We start from the raw sequence: 24048 nt of genomic DNA on the forward strand, positions 1-24048 counted from the left end.
CCTCTCTCAGAGCATTGCCAGAATGAATATTGAATGCTCTTGAGATGTAAGCAGCCTGCTGTTCTAGCAACAATATTTTAGTAATGGATGTGTGTATGTAATGTAAATGAAAAATATATGTGCACGTACCATAAGTTCATTCTCTCTCTCTCTCTCTCTCTCTCTCTCTCTCTCTCTCTCTCTCTCTCTCTCTCTCTCTCTCTCTCTCTCTCACACACACACACACACACACATGTATGTATAAATTACAGGATATGTCCCATCCTAAATAAGTTTATTATTGCATGTTTTATATGGAAGAGAAAGCAGGGCAGCAAGTAACAAAAAAATGAAAATGATCATAGCAAACACTACAACATAATGCCAGATCTTTGATTCAATGATTCAAACAGATTTCATAAATATTATTCCAAAATAATTTTATTAGGCAGCTCCTTGAAAAATGTATTTGATATGACCTACAAATTTCCCCCTCTCTCACACACAGATAATGCATTCTTTTCTCACATTGAAAATATTTGTTATTGTGTGAATTACAAAAGCAATCTCTGTACACTAATGTAACATTTTATTTCTTTTATAGTTTGTTCTGCTGGAAGGCATGGGGAGATATGTGAACATATGTGCCCCAAGTGTGATGATGATGTGCCATGTAACCCACATACTGGGTTGTGTAGTGAGACCGTGTTCTGCAGCAAAAATGATTCTTCATTCACTTGCGAAACAGGTGATTTAAGAACTAGCTTTTCTCCTTTCATATCCTTTCTAAATATGATCATATAAGACTGTGAATATCATTAGAATTATGGTGTAGGAATTTTCTACCTGTAGTTTTAATGCTTTTCTGATTTGAATTGAAATTACCACTTTTTTCTAGGGAAAGTGGCTAAGCATACTGAGCAAAATTAAAAGCATAAAGTTGAAAAGGATTGATGTTTCGTAAAGCCATTAAAACCTGTCTATTCTAAGCCATCTTGGGAACAGATATGAAGAGATGGATCCTTATAAAATAGCTCCTGTGTGTGTAGGTCGATTATTTATGTTTGTTTTTGATGTTGGACTAATAGTTTTAATTTTCTGTATTCAAGAATGGAAGCCATTCAGAGTTCTGTTTGGATTAGATTTGACGGCTCACTCTGAGTAAGGACATAGTGAACTGAAGGATGTTTCTGAAGAAAGATGGACAGTTATTCTGCTTTCGGCTTCAATTACACATTCAAACACAGTTTTTATGGAGATCATATATATATCAAACTGGGTCTGATTTTATCTGTGTATTTATATTTTAGGAACCTTGATTGGTGGAAGATGTCCTGTTGAGGATAATTGGATATATTGGCGGGGCAGCTGTTACTACATCCATAAAGGAGAAAATAAAAAATGGCGACCGGCAAGATATATGTGCAGACACTACAGCAATGCAGACCTTCTCTGGATAACCACTAAAGCTGAAAAGGTATAACTAAACTTTCATATGGCTTTTGTTTTGTAACACTGGATTTTCTAGTAAGTAATTTTAATGTGAAATAACAATCTTGATCACATTTTGAGGTTGTTTTTTTTTAAAAAAACACTAATATTCAGTATTTCAAAAAATAAATATTTTCCAATTTCTATCTCTTGTAAGAAATTCATTCTATCTGTATTGCCCAATGGAACTTTCTGGATTGGTCTTAATGGAATTAAATTTTGTACCCATTTGCGATGGTCATACATTAATGCTTCAGATTTAGATACAGAATGGTAAGTTAAATACTTATGTCATAATAGACCTTAACCAAATAAATTAAATTAAATTCTAACTTAATTCTGACTTACTCTCCTTGGTTTAGTGAGAACATTTTCTCCCTGCTAGCTTTCTGTGTATATATTATACTTTTATTACACTTTTAATATATACTTGTATATATTATACTTTCATGACAGAAAATTTAGAAGACTGCAGTTTTCCTTATTGCATCACAAGCTTGAGGTTTTTCTGAGCTATTTTATTTTATTCTCAATTGCTTTGAAATTAAGGCTATATAAGAAATCATGGTCAATCTTTTGGAAATGCTGCGTATACCTCACTGTTCCTAAAGGTTCATTGATAGGAACTGGATGCATATGGAACAATTTATGGATTTGCAAAAGTAGAGAAGAAGGTAAGGTGATTTAATTCTGTGGATTTATATGAAAATCATTAGGAAATATCATAACATATCCAGTGAATTTAAATATATTGTAAAATAGTTAATTTATCAATATGAGTTATTCTGGCAAAGTAATTTGCAAATTTTTAGAATAGAATTCTTTATTGGTCAAGTGTGATTGGACACAAAAGGAATTTGTCTCCGGTGCATAAGCTCTTAATATATATGCAAACCAGTGATAGATCTTGGATTATAAATCATAGTTACAATATTATTAAAATGACAATCAGACTAACAAATATATTTGAAGACAATTATTTTTTAAGTTGTTATCCTCAATTTGAACTTATCTGTATACACTTTCTTGCTTTTCCACTCATAGAAATGTTTGTGAGCCTATATTGGGATTTTGTTAGCCCACCCAATATCTTGGAACACTACCAAGTAGTTGTTCTTTTCATGTGTTTATCCTATGTCAATCAACTCAAGAATCATAAAATAAAATAAAACAATTTACAATTAACATCTTGAGCCCTAAATTAGCCCTACTCTGGGTAAATGTCTGATCTTCCTGGTGTATTCAAATTAAGGGACTCTGCTTACTCACTGCCTCATTTAACAATTGCTCAAAATTATGGCAGTATAAAAAAAATAGTGTAGCACCCAATCCTTGCATTTACAACTGTTGCAGCATCCTCTGGTCACATGATCACCATTCAGTGATGGGTGCAACAGACATGCATTTATGAACATTGCAGTGTCAACAATCATGTGATTGTCATTTGTGTCTTTCACAACTGGCTTGCAACAAGCAGAATAGAGAAGTTAGAAATAAAATTATAAGTCATGGTCACATGATGTTTAACTTAAGAAACTGAAAGGGAAGTGAGGTTGTAAGCCTGTCATGTGATTTTTCATGTAGTGACTGTGGTGCTTTTCAATGGAGTCCTGATCCTAATTGAAATTGGTAAGGAAGGACTACATATATAGGCAGATACCATATTCTCACCTTCCACTGCAAGTTCCTTTCCTGCTATTTGTCACAAATTGCTTATTGTTTACCATACTCTGTTATTCAAGTTTTTTACATTAATATTGTTAATATTGGTTGTGATGTTCTTTGCTTCTTTTCTTTTCTTTCATCATGGTGTTGAAGAAACCATATTTCCTCATTATTCTCTTAATCTAGAATCCAGTTTCATCCTTGGTTGGTAAATAGTAGCAGAGAACACCTTTTCCTCTCAAATCATTATAACCGGACTCAAGTTTATATCTTTGTATCTAGGAAGACAGTATTCAGCTTTCAGCCCCTTTTATTTAAAAAATTAAATAGTGCCAACTATTTAAGGTGAATTTCTTCTACCTTTTGCATTTCGGCATGCAGACATTCTAAAAATGCAGTTTTTATGCCAGAAGAAGTTGCAATATTTGAATTTCAGTTTCTGTTATTATGATTAATCACATGAGTTTGATCATAGGTTTTATCAAAACCATATGCCCCCTAACATCTAATTTGCTATGATTATTTAAATCTTGTCCATAACATCATCTTGCTTTAGATAAATTGTATATATTCCTGAAATGGAATATATACAATTATAAAAGCAATCTAAGATTAAAATATTTAAGGAATCACTTACTTAACTAAAATTTGTGATAGACAACATGGTTAATTCTCCAAATCAATTTTGTTTATATTGTAGAAATACAGGATTTCCGCAGATTTGATGGCTATTTCCTTGTTGGCTTTACCAAAGACAATAAATCAGTCAACCACACATCGTTAATGGCAGCCTTTCAACATTGTAGAGCTGAAAGAGAACATTGTACTGGAATTCAGAGAATAAGAAATATTTATACAACATCACTTGCAAAACGAATGGTGCTTATCATTGGTAATGATGCAACTCTCTATACAGTGTATTTGAAAAGTGGTATGTACAGTATGTCACATTGGACATTTACTTAGGATTTTAATTTGAGTATTAATATAATATCACAACATGAATCATAATTTGTATAACATACAATGCAGTAAGCCCAGGTCATCGCTGTTGCAAAAAATATGCCCATTTTTCTAGAGACTTTAAAATCTTGGTCATTTAATAGGAAGCACACGTTTGCCTGCTGGGATGGGTCCAAGAAATTTTTGATTAGATGAGAGATTAACTTTGCCCTCCAAGGGTAATAGGGCATTTGAAAAGTACCTATGCAACTGACTGAATTTCATTGCCTGAACATATGCACAAATGCTCTGGACAGAGGATATTATTGAATTTCCAGGTCAATACCATTGATGGTAAAGAGTGGCAGCATGAGCATCCCCTATGTGAAGTCACAAATATGTATTAGATGTTTTTTGGGACAGTGAAAGGCTGATATATGAATTAGTATTAGTATTAGCAGATATAACAAAAATTCTCTGCTTGACTTCATGCCAAGCTTTGTCTAAGTCAGGGATAGGGAATCAGTCAAGCTATGCTGACTCAGGAATTCTGGGAGTTGAAGTCCACAAGTCATAAAAGAGCCAAGATTCCCTATCCCTGGTTTAGGTGTAGCTTATATAGATTTTGGGAGGAAGGCTGCAATGGACCATTTTGGATGTTATACGTGAGGAATCAATGTACCAGTGAGTTAGCAGAAGTTTAGACTAGGGACCCACCCCTCAAAGATTTCTCTCAGCCACTACTTTAACTGGGAAAATTTCACAGCACCATTTCTCTACTTGGAGAAGTATATTTCCAACAGAATGAAGAATTCAGAGCAGAGTCTCTGAATTTTAACTGCTTTTAGCATAAGGACATCTTAGTTGTGTATCTGGTTATTGCATTACAAACTGCATTGGGCTAAGAGTTGAGGACTTAGGTTTCCAGGAAGTAGAGACAACCAAAACCAAATATTTAGGGATTTAAAGGCTAGGACTTGTCATTCCTTATTAAGCCAAGATTTAGAACATTTATTGTGTGCATTCTGAACTGACCCAGAGGTGTTACCTGAGTCATGATATCAACTTTCAAGGGGAAAGTATCCATTAAGTAAAGGTGATCATTGTCAGGGAGAAAGATGGCACAAAGCAAGTAGCCAGATTGTAGGTAATTAGCATATAATGAGGGATGCTCTTCACTCTTTCTAGAACAGTGGTTCTCAACATGTGGGTTGGGACCCCATTTGGGGTCAAACGACCATTTCACGGGGGTCGCCAAACAATGCAGTCCGCCATTTTTCCCCCCTTTTCCTTAGCTGTGCTACTCCTTTTATTCTATTGGCTTCTGAAAGCCAATAGAATAGACTCTCTTGAATAGTGTCTAATTCTATTGGCTTTCAAAAGCCAATAGGAATTGTCCAGGCTGTCTCTGCCTTGCTGAGCCCTCCAAAAGTCCCAGTCTGCAAATGGTGCTGCAAGTTGTCTGCAGCAAAGGCGAGCTGTCTGGAATCTTCCACCCCTCCCTGCTGAGCAACTACTAAAAATGTAAGTAAAAGAGGGCCAGGGGTGGGAGGTGGGAGGCCGGCGGGCGCAGGGAGGGTTGCTGGTGCGCGTGGGGCCCGGTGGGTGTCTTACCTCCCTTGGGCTGGGCCAGCTGGTGGCCCAGCCGGTGGTCACCCTGCGCCGTCGCTGCCCCTTGCCAGCTATGCCTCGGCCGGCGCAGGGGGCGGCACCATGCATGCGCAGTGCTCCCGGGCAGGGAAAGTCCTCGACTTACAACCGGTTGGGTAGTCCTCGACTTACAACTGGTTGGGTAGTCCTCGACTTACGACCGGTTGGGGGTCGCGGCATTAAAAAGGTTGAGAACCACTGTTCTAGAACATAAGCTCCTTTCCAAGTCTCCTGGATGGTGTAATTTAATGTTAAGAGACCTAATTTAATGGCCAATTGGACTAATCTCCATCCTCTAGAATTAATACTCTTGTCTATTACATGGCAAGGGCCAAATGGGTGAGTTCTCATAGGTAGATATGGAACCCTGAATGTGATGGTCAAGCATAGATCATCTTTCTTGGTAGGCCCAAATTTACAGACTTTTTAACATTAAAAGGGGGGTGTATTTTAATTTTAAAATCGAGAAGCATGTATGCTTCAAAGCTAAGCAGCATGTATTCCTCCATCATGATCATCATGATCATCATGATCATGATGATTATCATGATCATCTTATTCATCTTGTACAGCCACTCATCAGCTGTGATTCTGGGCAACAAACAAAATTAAAATAAAAACAATTACACAATAGAAAAAATAAAATACATAGCAGCTGAGAAATAATAAATTTCTCAATCTGCTGCAATGCACTCCAGGAACAAGAGCAGTTTCCAGAATTCCACTCACAAATCAGATTTGTGGGGTAGATCTTGTAAGCCTTTACTGCATTCCTCCATCCATTGGAATGCTCATCCTGGTGCTGGATTGACTAACCAGAAGGAAATAAATTGTTGTTGAAAAGGAGTAAAAGGGCACACTATAGAAGATTCTCATTGAAAGGAATGCAATAACAATAGCTGTTTGTTTACTCTGTGAACCCCTGAGGAGTTAAAAGGTGGGATCATCAACTTATTAAAGTCAAGGGCAGGAATTTTGTCAGTTGCAGGCACCAGGATAAGCCAACTAATTTAATTAATTAAAGTCACAGAGTGGAGCCTATTAACTTGGGGTTATAGAGAGGTGCTGTACCATGGAGAAAAGTCATTCAGGAAGAGATGGCTTCTTTAAACAATCTCTTAGCTTTGCAAGAAGCAACAAACAAGTCAGGTTTAAGGACAGTCTCCACTTGTGGCTAGCTTCATGAAAATGGAAATTTATGATAATTCAAGAGTCTTTCCTTTCACCCTTTGAGTATTTTGGTGCCATGTCTGTTATAAAACATGTGGGGAGATAGTATGACATAATTATTATTCTGGGACATTTAATTTTAAAAAATTTTTGGGCAGCATGTGCACTGCGTTATTATGGTGCAGCGTGTGGCATGATTTGCAGCTGCAATGGAAGTGAAAGTTGCAATCCATTAAATGGACAGTGTGCAGAAAATGAGCAATGTAACGAAAACCACCTAAAAAATGATTGTCAACAAGGTAGGCAATTTAATTTTTTCTCCCTTCTATAAATGTATCAGAAGGAGGAACCCTAAGCTACAAATATTCACTTTTATTGGTATTCCTAACTGCATTCATTGTTTATAATTTATGCCAATTTGATGTTGCTGCTGTTTTTTGTATACCTTTCTCAGCTTCATATAATCTAGCATCTGTCCCCTACACTAAACTGGCATTTATTGAGTAAAAGAAGTGAAACTTTTCAGTTGCAACACTTCTGCTTATTTTGATGGTGTTACTTATCCCTGTTGCTTCAGGCTTCTAAGACACTGTCTTAAACTGTTTTTCTGATGTAGTTAAACTTTTATTTCACAGAGGAAAACTCTTTTCTTGATTTTGCTTTTGATCTTTAGTTATTTTCTGGAAAACTCCCTTATGGTGATCTCAACAAAACCCACTGGCTTTCAAGAGCACTAATGTTCTGACACTTAGTCTGTCTTTATATTCCAGAACCCCATTTTATTTTCCAAATGCCTGTTTATTGCTTTTCTTGTATATGCTTTCCTATTTCAAGCTCAGTAAATCTACACAAAACATTTTTCTTCACAAACCATCTATCTTCTCCTTATTTTTCTTTATACTGCTTTCATACTATTCGTGAGGCATTAATTTTGTTTTTACTAATTCTTTTGATTTGTTCCCCACATGTCAGTATACTAACTCAATATTGCATTTCTTGTTCCCACTTTGATACTGCATTCTTTTTCTATGTGGCCTCAATTCTCAGCCTTTCACTTTTCTTAACATTGTCATTAAAATCAGTCTACCATCAAAAAAGGAAAAAAAATGAATTCTTTAGTAACAAATTCTCCACTATTCTATTGTTTATAAATATTAAAAATACCAAGGAAAAACAAAAAGGAAAAAAGAAGAAATCTCTTAAAACAAAATAGATAAATACTTTATTTGATTTATTTTCTTCGATCTCAATTAATATATAAGCTTTAGAAACCATGCTCTTAATGTTTGTATTGGCCTTGTTGTATAATGTATAATGTACATGAAAACCATTCTTGCTTAAATTTAGTTAAACTTTTTATTTCACTATTGCTGTATATTATCCAAGTTTATGTTCCAAGTTGAATATCATTGGTACCTTAAAAGATGATAGATGGATAATGGATAGACAGACAGACAGACAGACAGATATCCAGCTGGGTGACTTTGGACCAAATGTTGTCACTCAGCCCAACCTCACAGGGTTGTTGGGAGAGAATAGGAGTCAGTAACACTCAACACCTTGGCTTGACATGGACACACAAACATAAATAAATAGACAGAATAAAAATAAATAATTTTATTGAAAAATATCTGTTTTTTTTTAAGAAAAAATCATTTTATCATCCTTCACTTCTATCACTTTAAGAGTCTGAAAGTTTCTTATACTTTTGATTATTATTTTTGTTGCACAGTCACCCAAATATTCAGACTGGATTTGGCATTTTTGTCCACCTACTGAGTCTTTCTTAAGGACCTGGAATAGTATTATTTGCTCTGAGCAGTCACTGTTCCCACTCTCACCCCATATTTTTGCATACTTCAGATTTGTATTAGATACTTTTCATAGAAACTCTCCGGGTATCCAGTTTAATGTACAGTGGGCATTGCTGAAAAATACCCAGTGTGATGTTTTATTTTAGTATTATTGTGATATTCCAGTTTATCAGAACTCTAAAATCTGCACCAAAGTATGACTAAGGAAGAATTTATTTATTTATTTATTAAAATTTATAGACTGCCCCACTCCCACAGGACTCCGGGCGGCTAACAATAAAAACACAACATAACTTAACAGAACAAACAGTACAATAACAGTCACCCAGGGGTCAGATTTTATAAACCCCAGGCCTGCCGGAAAAGCCAGGTCTTAAGCAGCTTACGGAAAACCAACAGGACGGGAGCGGGTCCTAATCTCCGGGGGGAGCTGGTTCCAAGACGTGGGCGCCATCACAGAGAAAGCCCTCCCCCGCGGCCCCGCCAAATGGCACTGCTTGGCCGACGGGATCTGAAGGAGGCCCAGCCTGTGGGATCTAATCAGATGAAGGGAACTATGAGGTAGTAGGCGGTCTCGCAAATAGCCTGGCCCTGAGCCATATAGAGCTTTAAAGGTAATAACCAACACCTTGAATTGGACCCAGAGACCAATAGGCAACCAGTGCAGCTCACGGAGGATAGGTGTAACGTGGGTGTACCGAGGAGCACCCACTATCACTCGCGCGGCTGCATTCTGGACCAACTGTAGTCTCCGAATACTTTTCAAGGATAGCCCCATGTAGAGCGCGTTGCAGTAGTCCAAACGTGAGGTGACAAGGGCATGAGTGACTGTAAGGAGAGCCTCTCGGTCCAGGTAGGGTCGCAACTGGTGCAACAAACGAACTCAATAGTCAATAGTTTTTCCTTTCTCCCCTGTGGAGAATTTCATTTCAGTAACCAGTTTGGTAGTAAGTTAGTTACTAGTTGACTTTAATGATCCAAATACAATAACCTATTAACCACTGAAGGCTACAAAATGCCTCACAAAGCTGCATCCTTCCACCTCAAATCTACCTCTAATCTAGTGGATAAGGAGGCATGAGTCCTGGAGTGATGGAGAACTTACTGAATTTTACTGAATCTTTTGAATCGGCTGAAATGGATAGATCAATAACGACTCCAGACTTATTTGTCTATTCTCTAGTGCAATAAGAAATAATGTGCTTTGAGATGATTGATTCACTGACTTGAAACATCGTAATAATAATAATAATAATAAAAAAAATTGGAAGGGACCTTGGAGGTCATCAGGTCTAAACCCCTGCTCAAGCAGGTAACCCTATACTATTTTGGACAAATGGCTGTCCAATTTCTTTTTAAAAACTTCCAGTATTGGAGCATTCACCGCTTCTGGAGGCAGGTTGTTCCACTGGTTAATTGTTCTAACTGTCAGGAAGTTTCTCCTTAGTTCTAGGTTGCTTCTCTCTTGATTAGTTTCTATCCGTTGCTTCTTGTCCTGCCTTCAGGTGCTTTGGAGAATAGCTTGACTCCCTCTTCTTTGTGGCAGCCCCTGAGGTATTGGAACACTGCTGTCATGTCCCCCCCTTGTTCTTCTTAGTTAAACTATACATACCCAATTCCAGCAACCGTTCCTTATATGTTTTAGCTTCCAGTCCCCTAATCATCTTTGTTGCTGTTCTCTGTACTCTTTCTCAACATCTTTTTTACATTGCGGTGACCAAAACTGGATGCAGTATTCCAAGTGTGGCCTTATCAAGCATTGTAAAGTGGTATTAATACTTGATACGTGATCTTGATTCTATCCCTTGATACGTGATCTTGATTCTATCCCTTTGTTAATGCAGCCTAGCACTGTGTTGGCTTTTTTGGCAGCTGCAGAACACTGCTGGGTCATATTTAAGTGATTGTCCACCAGGACTCCGAGATCCTTCTCACAGTTACTACTACTACTACTACTATTTATTTATTTATTTATTAGACTTATATACCGCTTTAAGTGCAAGCACTCTCTAAGTGGTGTACACCAGTAAGCAATGTATATATATATTTTACATTACCCCCAACAATCTGGATCCTCATTTTACCTACCCCGGAAGGATGGAAGGCTGAGTCAACCTTGAGCCAGTGAGATTTGAACCGCTGACCTGCTGAACACAGTCAGCTAAAGTGGCCTGCAGTACTGCACTCTAACTGCTGCGCCACCTCGGCGCAGCAGTTAGAGCAAGGTATCCCCTATACTATTCCTGTGCATTTGGTTTTTCTTGCCTAAATGTAGAACCTTACTTTTTTCACCATTGAATTTCATTTTGTGTCCAGTGTTCAAGTCTGTCCAGATCCTCCTGTATCCTAAGCCTGTCTTCTGGAGTGTTGGCTATTCCTGCCAGCTTGGTGTTGTCGTTAAGTCAGTGTTTACTCTTAGCAACTATATAGACATGATCTGTCCCCAACCTGGTCCATCAAGTCTTTGACTGATGAACCCATTATCTCTGTAATAGAGTTCATGCCCTTTGCTCCTAGTTATCTTCTTCCCTTTCCTTTCATCTCTCTCAGTTTTGTAGACTGTTTCAAAGAATTAGCTCTTCATGTAATGTGTTTGAAGTGTTATAATTTCAACCATTTGTGTTTTAAATGAAAAGTCTGAATTGACTTCTCACTTAAATGCCTCATGAAGCTAAGAAAACTGCATCCCTTCCACTTCAATTCTACCTTTAAGCTAGTGGACAAGAAGGCATGAGTCCTGGAATGATGGAAAACTTACTGGATTTTTGTCCAATGATCCATTTGTTTCCTTAATTATTCTATGTTATTCTCCAACAAGCTTTGAAATGAATAATGGTTGAAATGAAATCAATGTATAAAGATTTTGAGAATAATTTAAGGTTTGCAAACTGGGATTCATGAAGAATTGAAGGATAGTAAAAATTGTATGTCCAAATTTTAGTAGGAATAAGATACTTTGAGAAAAATAACTATTTTCTTTTAGGAAACTTGTTTGTAGAATTCAGTAGCAAAGGAGCAATGGGATCCTTGGTGCTTTCTGAGCTTGCTGGTATTGCCGAGCTTAGAGAGCACCAAGGACCCCACAGTTCAACCCTGAGCTACAAATATTCTCTTCAAATGAGCAATCTCATGGCAAACTAGGTACAGATTCAAAAACTGATTTACTCAAGAACAACTCATCAGAAATAATTTAAAACACTCTAATTTCTGTATATAAGAAAACAAAATGCTATGCTATTACATATGGGGAATTGTTTAACAAGAATTACTTCCATCTGATTTTAAACATGAAATACAAGATACCTATAAATTACCACTGTGAAGCAATTCATCACATAGATTAGCCCCAATTGTAATTAAACTCCTGGGGTCTTCCATGTATGAGGTTTTCTAGCTTTCAAGATAGATTTCCTGATTTCCAGTTTAAAGGAATTAAATCCTCTACACTGATCGTATAATGACATTGGTTAACTTAAAACAAAAATATTTTTTAAAAGCTGAAAGCTGACTTGTTTCAGTTATGACGTTATTGTTGAGTTATCAGAGGCCAAATTTTATAGTGTTACTGGGTGGTTAAGGACAATTTATTATACTAGTATTTATAAAACAACAGCAACAAAACTCTGTAAATCTTGCCTTATTGCTTAGTTGTTTAAATATACCATAGCTGTTTATTTTTCAGATGTAATTCATCTTAGATGTCCAAAAGATCCTGGATGGTGGTATTGGAATAACAGTTGTTATTATGTAGAACCAACAAAACTCTTGAAATGGGAAGAAGCAAAAAATTTCTGCATGGCTTATCATGAAACTAAACTACTACCACAACCAAGAAATGAGGAAAAGGTAATGTGCCCTTGGATGTACAACTGGAAGGGCATTTCTAGATTGTATAAATGATTATATTACTTCTAGAATAACAGACGTGTTAAATACAGTGAATTTTTTTGGGAAGAAAGTAGAGCTATCAGCAATAATGAGCCCTCCCCATGGGATAAATAGGGAACTCTTTTACAGCTTCCTTAATTAATCCCATCTGCTTGGGAGATTGAATTAGGCTGACCTAATAAACTATGAGGGTCTTAATCTCTTGTAGGAACAAGACATCAAGAACTTTACAGGAAGTAGAAGCATATAAGTACAAGTTTCAGAATAAAAGTATTCTTAACAATCTTTATAGCCAGAAAACTCAAGAGTATATTAAATATACACAGAAATAGATAAACCTCAAATATATAGATGCAAATAAAAAGTAAGCATAGCATAAAATAAATAAAAATAATAGAAAGCAAAGATAGCACCAACAGTAATAGACACCTTCAATAGGTACAATCTCAAAACAATTGGAGACCACTTAAATACCATCAGCACTGACAAAATCACCATCAGTCAATTGCAAAAGGTAGCTTGACTTGGAACAATTTACATTCTGCAACAATACCTTTAACACTATCAAACAGCATCTCCCTATCCCAGGTCCTTGGGAAGGTCTGAATAGGTGAATAAAAATGCAAAAATCAAGTCTAAGTATCTGGCTGACTATGCAACCACCACCAACAATAATGGCAATCACTGAGATTAATACTGCAGGATTTAATCTGAGTCAGTCACCAGAGCAGAGGTTTTATCTTCTGAACTTTTGGACTCATGCTGGAGCCCATCCTCAGAGAGAAGTTCCGTAAGGATGAGCTAAAGCACAAGTCTAAAAGCTCAGAAGACAAAACCTTTGGTCCTAGAGATCGACTCAGGTTGAATCCTGTAACATTATCCTGCGACACGTATATCTGCCTTCATTTGTAAGATTAATACTATTCTTCAGATATAAGTGAGACAAATATAATAGAGGCACAGAATCAACTAACCTTAGAGGATGCATTGATGTCTTGGTTAGACAGAAGTGACAAACTTTTTACTTTCTGCCAAGATATTTCTTCAGAACAGGATAGATGAATGTCATCTGCAATTGCCTATGCAAAAGAAGAGCATGTGATTCAGGGACTCCACAAAGCCATTCCCATATGGGCATATGCATTGATGTAAAGTAATATTTTTATAAATTTCATGGTGGACTGTATCATACACATAAATGGCAAATTGATGGGACCCTAATAGAGCAGAAATGAATTTATAAGCATCCTGAGGATAAATTCCTCTTTATCTTGGAGTATATATTTCTTGGAATATGCATCATTAGGATGTTGCTCAACATAGGGTCTTGCGTTGTAGTGATACGGCTGAGGGATTGTGGGGCTCTGCATCCCACAGCTGATTTCATCCTGCCAGAGAACCCTAAATGGGTCTAAAGTCACTCTTGAGAGGTGATGAAGAAGGAGGGGTCCCCGTTAATCACGGAAAGGCAGTGGTTGATCCGTTTGATCCGGGGGAAGCCTTCCAAACCGACAGGAGAAAGGCTAGCTGCACCTCGGTGACTAGTCCAAGGTACCAGCAGCTGAAGTCCAAAAGCTAGAACAGATTGTGAACAATGTGTCTGAGTGAGACTATTGATCTTTACTATCTTGCAACTGATTTCCTAGAAAAGATCCCCAAGAAGCAAAAATCCTCCCAAAGTGAGAAGGAAGGTGATTGCCCCACTCTTCCATACACAGAAGTGGCTCTAATTTTTATGAGGAACAGAAACATATTGAAATGGAATTTAATATAAAGCTATAATCTGGAAAAACCTGAAAAATTATGGAAATTGCTAAGACCTTCCCTTTGAAAGAGTATTGATGAAATTACAAGAAAATTTTCTATTTTAAAAGTTGGAAAATGAACAGTTATTGACATCTAGTGGTGGATTAGAGTATAAAATTATAGCTGCTTTGACTCAGAAATTGGCAAGATGCCCAGAAACAGATAACAACCTGTTCCTTTGATCCTCAATGACTCTCAGATAAACAGAGAACAGCTGGGAACAGAAGAGAAAAAATACACTGGGCTATCTACTACAGAGTGAGAACTACAATTATTATAAAAATTGCTGACGTCCTTGGATTATAAACACTTACTGAACTGTGATTTTTAGGCTTAAGAATAGTTTACAAAGAAAGAAAAACCTTGACTTTTGGCTATTCTTCTAGGGGAGAAGCTCCTGAATTGCTCTTGGGTGGTTGAACTTTTTGGACTGCAAACTTTGGCTGATTGATAATTGTAGGACCCCTGAGCAGAAGAACCATTAGAAAATATTGCTTTTAGTGGTGGATTGATAATTGGAAATGCATTGGACTATAAAGGCCATGCATAAAGATAAGAACTATATAAGACTTAGTTGTTTAGACCTTAAGATTGCTTGGTTGGATAAGACTAATATACAGGGACTATGGTACCTGTGAAAGATTATGTGGAGGGGGGAGATAAAATGGATCTTGCATACCTAACTAAAAGTGGTAGGAAACCACACCCAAGATTCTTTTCTGAAGCTCTCAGCCTGCAACATCAGAGATCTGCAGGAGTAATACTTCAAGACAAGGCAAATACCTTCCGGGAGGAAATGCATGCTATATTACAACTAATTCATTTGACAATTGTTTCAAATCATGATGAGATTAAAAATAATTTAGATAAATGAACACATCTTTAATCTAAGCTCACAATTAAAAACTAGTGTGTATGTGTGTGTGTGTGTGAAAGAGAGAGAGAGGGGGAGGGAGGGAGGGAGAGAGGGGGGAGGAAACAGACAGACAGAGATTAGCAAAAGACCCTCTTAAAATAAAAAAAGAGAACAAGCACCTTTTATGTTTTTTCTCCAAGTTCCAATTGCTAGTTCCACTGCCTTTTCCATCCAGGCTGGTCATGATTATCACTCTGAAAGTTGTGATGGGGATGACTTGCATAACAGAGAAAATTCCTTTTAATAAGTATAATAAATCTTAACATCCCTTTACCAGTTCTTTAAAAATAGATCTGTTTTTTTTCCAAAGCCATCTTCTAACACTGAGATAAGAGAATACTTGGTATTTACAGTTGAGGATTATCAGATATAATAAAAGATTGATAATTGTATATATTTTTACATTTTCTAAAAAATAAATAAATGTTTGCTTTCAGTAAATTCTTATCTATATTATCTCTGTGTACTTGTATATCTCCTTGATCTGCATAATTTCAGCCAGTTTTTGCTGAGAGTGGAGAGTTGAAGTCATGCTAATGCTATGCAGATTATTTGTAATAGAAATAACTTAATCTGCAGGAATGGCTAACTACTATGTTAAAGAATGAAATATGGATTGACCCTGAATTACAAGAAGAGGATATGCCAAATAGGTAAGAGTAATTATAATTGTTTTGCTAATGGAATGCTGGCAGGTTTACATTTGTGATGAAGGACTAAGACCAGGAAAAATTAATTTCAGCTTCACAAACTCAGTAGATTACTTTAAGCTTCTCAGCTTAACCTGCCTCATAGGCTTGTTCTTGGAATAACATTTAATAAAGGAAGGGCCTCCTTAAACTCCTGGAGCTGGATATAAAATCTGGATATCTTATAAAAGCATCCTCTATTATTAATTTTTTGGCCCCCAGATATTGGATCCCCATGTGGCCTTCTATATAAAGAGGATCAAATGGTCTTCTAATACCGAAAGAAAGTTCCACTCCTTTTTATCATCTCCGGAATGTCTTAGCCTTTATAATCAGGTTCTAACAAGTAGTGGCTCAGAGACAATCTTGGCCTTTGAATCACTAATTAATAGTGTTCAAAGGGAGCTAGGAGCTGATTGTAGGCCAAGGGTCCATATCACTTAAGAAGCAATTCCTGGTTTGATAAAGAATGTCTGATGCTTAGGAACCAGATTAACCGGGTTTATTTGCTTTACTGTAACCGTGGGGACAAACGCCCACAGAGGACTATTACCGCCTGAAGTGGGAGTATAAAGGGCTAATTTTTAAGAAAAAGAGGGCTAAAGAGAGAGAGAAGTGGGATTTACTTCTCTATCCAGCAGAAGAACACCTGACTATTTTGGCAAATTGTTGCCAGCTCTCTCCCTCTCTGCTGTATTTCTAACAGAACTCCCTCTCTGCTGTATTTCTAACAGAGATTGGGAAAATCATTTTTTGTCAATCTTTCAGGCTTCAATAATTTCAACCGAGCTTGGATCACAACTGCCTCTTGCAATTCCTATATGGCAACCCGTGACTCATGCTGAAATTGCTGAGCTTATCTCAGAACTTAAGTCAGGCAAAGCCCCTGGCCCCGATGCTATACCCCCCATTTTGCTAAAATCTAATCCTGAGTGGATTCCTCTTTTGGCAACACTCTTTACCCATATTAATTCCTCTGGTAGAATTCCTATCTCTTGGAGTCTAGCAATTATTATTCCAGTTTTTAAACGAGGAAACAGGAACAACCCTGCCAATTATCGCCCTGTAAGCCTGCTTTTCATCATTGGGAAATTGTATGCTAAATATCTTCAACGTAGACTCCTCTCTTGGGTTGAGGAGTCTAACATTATTGGTGCACAGCAGATTGGGTTTAAAGCGGGCTGTGCCACATTGGACCACTGTTTTGTCCTAGCACACCTGGTTGATAAATACGTTATTACACCAGGTGGCAGACTCTTTACTGCTTTTATTGATTTAAAGGCAGTGTTTGACTCAATCCCTAGGGAACTGTTGTGGTCAAAATTGCACAAAAGTTCTATTGACAGACGTCTTTTGTTTTTAATCAGATCTTTGTATAATCAGACCTCTAGCCAGGTTAGGTGCGGCTTGCAGGGAGAACTTTCAAATCCTATCCCGATTGAGAACGGAGTTAGGCAGGGTTGTTTCCTGGCCCCTCTTCTGTTTAATTTATTCTTATCCATCCTGGCCTCTTATATTGAAAACATTGAGTCCCATGCTCCAAAGTTGTTAAATATGAAGATTCCGCCTCTTCTTTATGCTGACGATGCGGTCCTTCTATCACAATCAAGGCTCGGTCTAAAAAGATTACTTTTTGCATTTGGGTCCTACTATGCTGAGAACTATTTGTCTATTAATTATGACAAATCCAAAGTATTGATATTCTCTAGAGCCCGGAAATTATACAACTGGGATATCAATGATAATGTTGTTAGGCAGGTTTTCCATTTTAAGTATTTAGGTATTCAATTTCAGAATACTGGTGCTTGGACTAATCATCGAACCCAGGTGCTGAATTCAGCCTCCTGTAGTCATCAACAGATTATAAGATTTTTTTTTACCCAAGGAGGCCAGTTTATTCCTTCTGCTCTGCATATATATCAAGCCAAAACCCTAGCCCAAACTCTTTATGGAATTCCCATATGGATACGAGGCTTCAAGGATTGTATTGAAAATACCCAGGCTGTTTTTCTTAGGAAATGTCTGGATCTTCCTCCCTGTGTTGGATTTGCTTTGATGTACCTGGAACTGGGCATTCGTTCAGTCAAATGCATGGTGTGGATTAACACCTTCAAATGGTGGTTTCGGGTGCTCTTTTCGGCAGCCCCTAGTAGCTACCTCTCCCTGGTGTTTGCTGATTCTCATACTTCTCGTTGGGAGCGGGAGCTGACGAAGAAAGTACACTTGCTAGGTTTTATGGGGGATGCTCTGGGAGATTATGGTCTTAAGGACGCCCAATTTAGGGTAGTCCAATGGCTTGTGGACATAGATTTGCAATACTTAAGAGCCAGAGCCAACAAAACCTGCTCCCCTTTGATCTTTAGCCATTCTAATAATTATGGATTGAGAATGGCTTCTTATTTCTATACTCTAACCATCCCCAAGTATAGAAGAGTTTTTTCCTCTCGCCCGTTTCAGTGTCTTGCCCTCAGCACTACTCGACGGGCAATTCAAGAGGCTCCCGTTTAGTAAGTGACTATGCCCCTGTGACAGAGCTGAAGCTGAAACTGTGGAGCATGTCTTACTATACTGCCCTATGTATAATACAGCCAGAATTAAATTATTGCCTCTCCTTGGAATTGATCCCTCTGGTTCTAATGTTAGTAATTTGGTTTTACATTGTCTAGGGGATGGCTCCTCCTATATTACTTCTCAGGTTTCTAAATTTATTTTAAGAGCTGTAACTATTAGAGGAGAACATTGTAATTCCCTTTAGCCAAGGCTTCTGGTGTTAATTGTTTGTGATTATATTTTTCTTGTGTTTTCTTTTGTTGTACTTGCATTTTGGTCTGTGACTGCAAAATAAAATAAATTATATATATATTATTTTGATAATAAGAATAATTCTACAAAAAGCCATCTGTTGCAACCATTGATACCAATGCAGATTCATCTGTTCAACAGCTGTATAATTTAGTGCAGTAAGATAAAAATAACCCCTAAAAATCCTTTGAATTTAGCTGAATTAATTTTAATTTATTGTAAGGCTACATTTACAGAATCTTGCAAATCTGATGGCACAGATTTCCTACTGCCACTTTTAACTACTTGATCCATAAGTTTAAGTTTCCCTAATCTGTAAAAAGGCTTCCATAGTCTTTTGAGTTATAAGTTTATATTGAGTTTTGGGTTATGTCCACTTCAAGATGCCTTGTCATTTCTAAATCATCTGCAGAGTTATGTCAAAAGGTTTTCCCTGTAAAAAGGAGCAGCTGAGCATACTGTACAGGAGATTTTGCTTCAGCCTATTTACCATTCATACTTTTCCTTTTTTCGAAAACTACTCTTTCTTCCAAAACCTTTCAATTTAAGTCAAAATGTATTAGCGTTTACTATTTTTCCCAGCTCCTTAATACAGTAGTATTGAAAACATCAGTACATTATTTGAATGTCTGTTGTATTCACATGCTTTAACTGAACTATACAACATTAGTTTATTTTAATCCTGGCTTCTCAAATGCCTTACAAGACTTTCTAAAGGATGCTGTCTTTTATTCCCATAGAGATGAAATCTGAGAAAAGGTTATTCTCTGTTTGGTTACTTTAAAACAATCAGATTATTCTCTGTTTAGTTATTTTAAAACAGAGGTGTCAAACTGCTGGCCTGTGGGCCGGATTCATCATCCAGAAGCCACACCCACCCCATTGCCAGTAATGGCAAAACCGTCCCGATATGTTGTGTGACATCTCATGATGTCGCGAGTTTGACATGTCTGCTTTAAAACAATCAGGTCTTATCCAGCTAAGAATCATGTTCTCAGCTGTGCATATAAATCATGGAGAATACAATGAAGAACTATTATTTAATTGTTATTACAGGTCTTCAAGTTGCTAGCTGTAAATTTCTACAAATTTGCCACCTTTTTAGTCTTCTTAGATTAAAGTGAAAATAGATGACTTCCTTCAGATCTGTTCTATTAATTTTAGGAAGGGAAAGAATTTTATGGGTATTATGGTAGGTCTTCTACTAAACAATTCTGTAGGCTCTAGAACAGGGGTCCCCAACTCCCGGTCTGTGGACCTGCATCGGTCCGCAACATGCCCCATCTGCGGGATGCAGGCAGCACATGAAACCATGCCTCCTCAGGTCTGTGAAAAAACCTCTCTCCATGGAACCAATCCCTGGTGCCAAAAAGATTGGGGTCTGCTGCTCTAGAAGATTACAAATGGAGTTGTGCACAAGTATAGTTTTCTGTGTATGTTTATTCATAGATGACTGGTTGAACAGCTGTAGTTAAAGAGGTTTTTTTTTTAAAAAAAATCTTGCACCATTTTAGAAATATGTCAATAGCAAACTTAATTTAAATATGTGATATGTGTTAGGCTCTTTTCATTGTTTTATTTAATAAATAATATAAATTGCCTCATTTGAAATTAATTATATTAATTTTCCATAGGAAAGTGCTTTTGCAATTTTACTGTGTTAATTGGTTCATTAAATATAAGAGAATTCACACATCAGTAGCATGTCTCCAGTCTGTATTTGGTCAAAGAGTTTCAGATAGATTGTATTGCACTAAATATATAAACTTTAAAATCACTAAAATCACTTTTTATATGAAATTTAAAATCAACATGATGCCAGATTTCAACATAAAAAGGAAACTTAAAAAACTAAAAAATCCATTACTGTATTTTGTGCTGCAAATGTGCTTCAGTCTTACTGAATTTATTTTGGTGTTCTTTAATAAATATTATTTCATTTTTAACCTACTTCTCCTTAAACATAGCTCATCCATGTTTATCTTGTACTTCTAAATTGTAGTAAAGATTCCTATAAACAAGTTCATTTTATCTGCACCCGAATGAAACTGGAAGGTACTTTTGAATCTGGTAGTTGTTCATCCTCGGCTACCTGGGTTTGTAAAAGAAGCGTAGGTAAGTAAGACAAAGTCAGCCCAATTTTCGGTTGTAAGTAGAGTTCTTGCTAGAATTAACTTTGGGGAGGATTTGGAATACAAACTGACCTGATCAAGAAAATGTAAGACTGATGTGCAAATGAAAACTGATTTATCTGCATTTATAATTTCCAAATGTCTGGCACAATTCTCAGTTTAAAATTGAAACCAAAACAGATTTAAAATGTGTATTTTGAGAGAAAATATATTTAAATTTTAATCTGAAAACTAGCCTTGTTCTATTTTTTTTTGTTAATATTGAAGATTTGTTCAAATTCTTTAAAATAGAAAAGGTAAAATATTTCAAAGCAATAGCAAAGACTGAAGAAGAGAGTAGCATTCAAGAATTTTGAATACTTTTTTTTTACTTTTCACTTTCTCTCTTACTGGTCAAACAAACAAACAAAATCTCAACTCACTTATAGGATCTTATTGAAAGCTCTGAATAATGAGACACTGTTCCTTCCTCAGTGTATTCTATACTCAGAAGTGCTACAGAACACTGGTAGTAGACCCACATGCTGCACAACCAATAACAGCACTGTGTATTGCGGTCTGTACATCACTACTGTAATTTTTTTATCCTGCTGCCATGTCCAATAGGATAGTAAAATCAGCAATGGCCCCTTCTCCTAGTTGTGTTCCTTTCTGAATGTTCATCTTCCCCCACCTATAGATTGCACTTGTCTAGTTGCCTAGTCTGTCATGAACAACATGTATTAAATCTACTGCTTCTTTGGTTATCTCGGTGTGTAGAAAATAATATGAATAATTCTGGAAGTGAGTTGCCATAACCTGAATACTAGCTTACTCAAAGAACTCATTTCCAATTTACATGTGTTGCTCAGTGTAAAATGAGTATTGGCTACTGCAATACCAGCATTAGTCTGTTCAGAAAAGGATAATTCAGGAAAGTCTTCTCTGCTCTAGCCACTACTTAATGGGCTATTCCGTCCTTCAAGATTAAAATAGACCCAAGCCTGTTGACTTTTCATAAAGCTTTAAAAGCTCGGCTATGTACCTGGGCCTGACACTTGGAATGTATTAAGAGCCCCATTTCTTGTCTTTACTGTTAACTGATTAACCATCATAGCTGCTATTTGTATTTATATTTATTGTATGGATGTTTTAGGGCTTTAATGTTTTTTAATTGTTTTATAATTCTAGAATTGTAAGCAGCCCAGAGTTACTTGGTGGAGTTGGGCAGCTATAGAAATTGAATAAATAAAGGAATAAATAAAATGTGTAATTTTATATGGATAGTTCATGTATCTATGAACTAATATGTATTTTCATAGAAACACTACTATGAAGAGAAACATTGTTCTAAGAAAAGCAAAGAAATCAATTGAACTGACCCATGGTAGCGTAGTGGTTAGAATGCAGTACTGCAGAATGCAGTATTGCTGACTGCCCGCTGTGTACAATTTGTTGGGGGCCATATGCTGACTCTGTAAACTACTTAGAGAGGGCTGAAAAAGCACTAGGAAGCGGTATATAAGTCTAAGTGCTATTGTTAAGTGCTATATAAAATGTGTTTTTTAAAAAATATTTTAGATACCAACATGTTTTGGGAATACCCTAAAAAAATGCTTATGTTTCCATTGAGTAAAAGAACCTATGAAAATAAGGAATTTGCAAAGTCAGCCTGCCTTTTAGAAAAAGAATGTACCGGAATTAGTTATTGGAAAAAAAAGTATCGACCAGTCAGTGGTAAAGAACTGATTTCAACTACATCAAATCAGGATACTGCATACATAAAAACTGGTAAATGTTCAGTTAATGTAATATATATTTTGGTATATATTGTATTATGATCAAGAAATATAATCTTATCAGAGCCATATAACTTTTTCTCAGTGTCCCTTAAAAATTGGGAGGAGATAAAATTTATGTCATACTCAAAAGAGACAGAAATCTTCAAAATGGGCGATCAAGTTCTGCCATCTGTCTTAGATGTCCTGAAAATAAAAAGTGTATTAAAGAAGAAAGAACATAGATAAAGTGATTAAACCTCTCCACATCCACAACAAAGCAATTGATCTCAAACTCAACAACAATTGGAATCTGCTTCTGCCATGATGATTGATAGCTGAAAATACTTGGCCATTGTGGAATTTTCATCTTCTGCTGATGGAGATGTTCTCATTCTGAATATAGGTTATATTGTACTGATATGTGCTTACTAAGCTGAAATAATGGTTTGAAAAAATATTGTAATTACTGTTTCGGTATCAATCATGAACGAAGCCTTAAATGTTGCACAGCCATGTCCTGTGTGATGTTATCCTTAGTGGGTTACAAATAATATGGACAAGGATATAGAAGGGGTTTCTTATTACATATTTTGTGAGGAATAGCCAGCATGATAGAAAAGCCCTGGTTTTGGGTTATTATTGTTTAATGCCAAATTAGCCTGCAATAAGGCTGTCCTCATCTGTGATTTGATGACAGATGAGAAGATTGACTGGGCATGTGCTGAAATCTGATTTGGTTCCCTACTCAGAAATGTGCCCTGATGGGTTTCAGATGTGGCTTCACCTGCAACTCCAGGCAAGGCTGGAGGTGTGACCAAGGGTCTCTATTGGATTTCAGGAATGCTTCTTCCACTTATTTCTAGATATGACACCCTGTTAGTTAAGTTAGGTTCTAGGGATCAGTTGGGATTGTTGCTACTGTACAATCTATCTGCTGTGTAGCAGCCTTTCTGTCTAAGCTCCTTGATTACATTATGGGGCTGGCAGTGGAGTTTCCCAGTTTTATGGTCCTGGGCACTTTAATTCAGACACCACCTTCTCTGGGGTGGGGCCTGAAGTAGTCATGGCCACCATGACAACCATGGGCAAATCCTAGGTTGTCCAGAGCTTGACATGTCAGAACAGGGACAGTGGGGAGGTTTTCTGTTAGTCACTTGCTGGTAAACATTGGTGCTGCCCTCTGGTGCTGCCCTTCACTGCAGGGAGGTGGGACATTTTTAATTTGTCCACCCCAAGAGATTAATGAACTCTATGAGGCTTCAGAGAGAGTTTTAGGTTGTCCCTAATAGCCTCTGCATAGTGCAAAGGAAGCCTTAATTGTCACCTGAAATGAATAGATGTTAG

The 24048-nt window shown here is 36.9% G+C and overlaps 1 protein-coding gene across 9 annotated transcripts in view; it reads left to right on the plus strand.

Annotated features, from left to right (window-relative positions):
- LOC120311809 overlaps positions 1 to 24048 on the plus strand; it is a 113816-nt gene that overhangs the window by 77705 nt on the left and 12063 nt on the right. For 7 of the 9 annotated variants that reach the window (XM_039351801.1, XM_039351818.1, XM_039351873.1 and 4 more), the window contains 10 exons: positions 584 to 727; positions 1290 to 1456; positions 1628 to 1743; positions 2020 to 2144; positions 3836 to 4066; positions 7056 to 7196; positions 12394 to 12557; positions 15901 to 15974; positions 20815 to 20927; positions 22505 to 22714. In XM_039351801.1, coding sequence (XP_039207735.1) covers positions 584 to 727; positions 1290 to 1456; positions 1628 to 1743; positions 2020 to 2144; positions 3836 to 4066; positions 7056 to 7196; positions 12394 to 12557; positions 15901 to 15974; positions 20815 to 20927; positions 22505 to 22714 — 1485 coding nt within the window. The remainder of the gene's footprint in view (positions 1 to 583; positions 728 to 1289; positions 1457 to 1627; positions 1744 to 2019; positions 2145 to 3835; positions 4067 to 7055; positions 7197 to 12393; positions 12558 to 15900; positions 15975 to 20814; positions 20928 to 22504; positions 22715 to 24048) is intronic. The other 2 variants (XM_039351809.1, XM_039351828.1) reach the window with 2 other exon arrangements.

This window comes from Crotalus tigris, unplaced genomic scaffold (assembly GCF_016545835.1).
Source record: "Crotalus tigris isolate CLP2741 ecotype Arizona unplaced genomic scaffold, ASM1654583v1 scf7180000017568.12009008, whole genome shotgun sequence".
Taxonomy (NCBI): domain Eukaryota; kingdom Metazoa; phylum Chordata; class Lepidosauria; order Squamata; family Viperidae; genus Crotalus; species Crotalus tigris.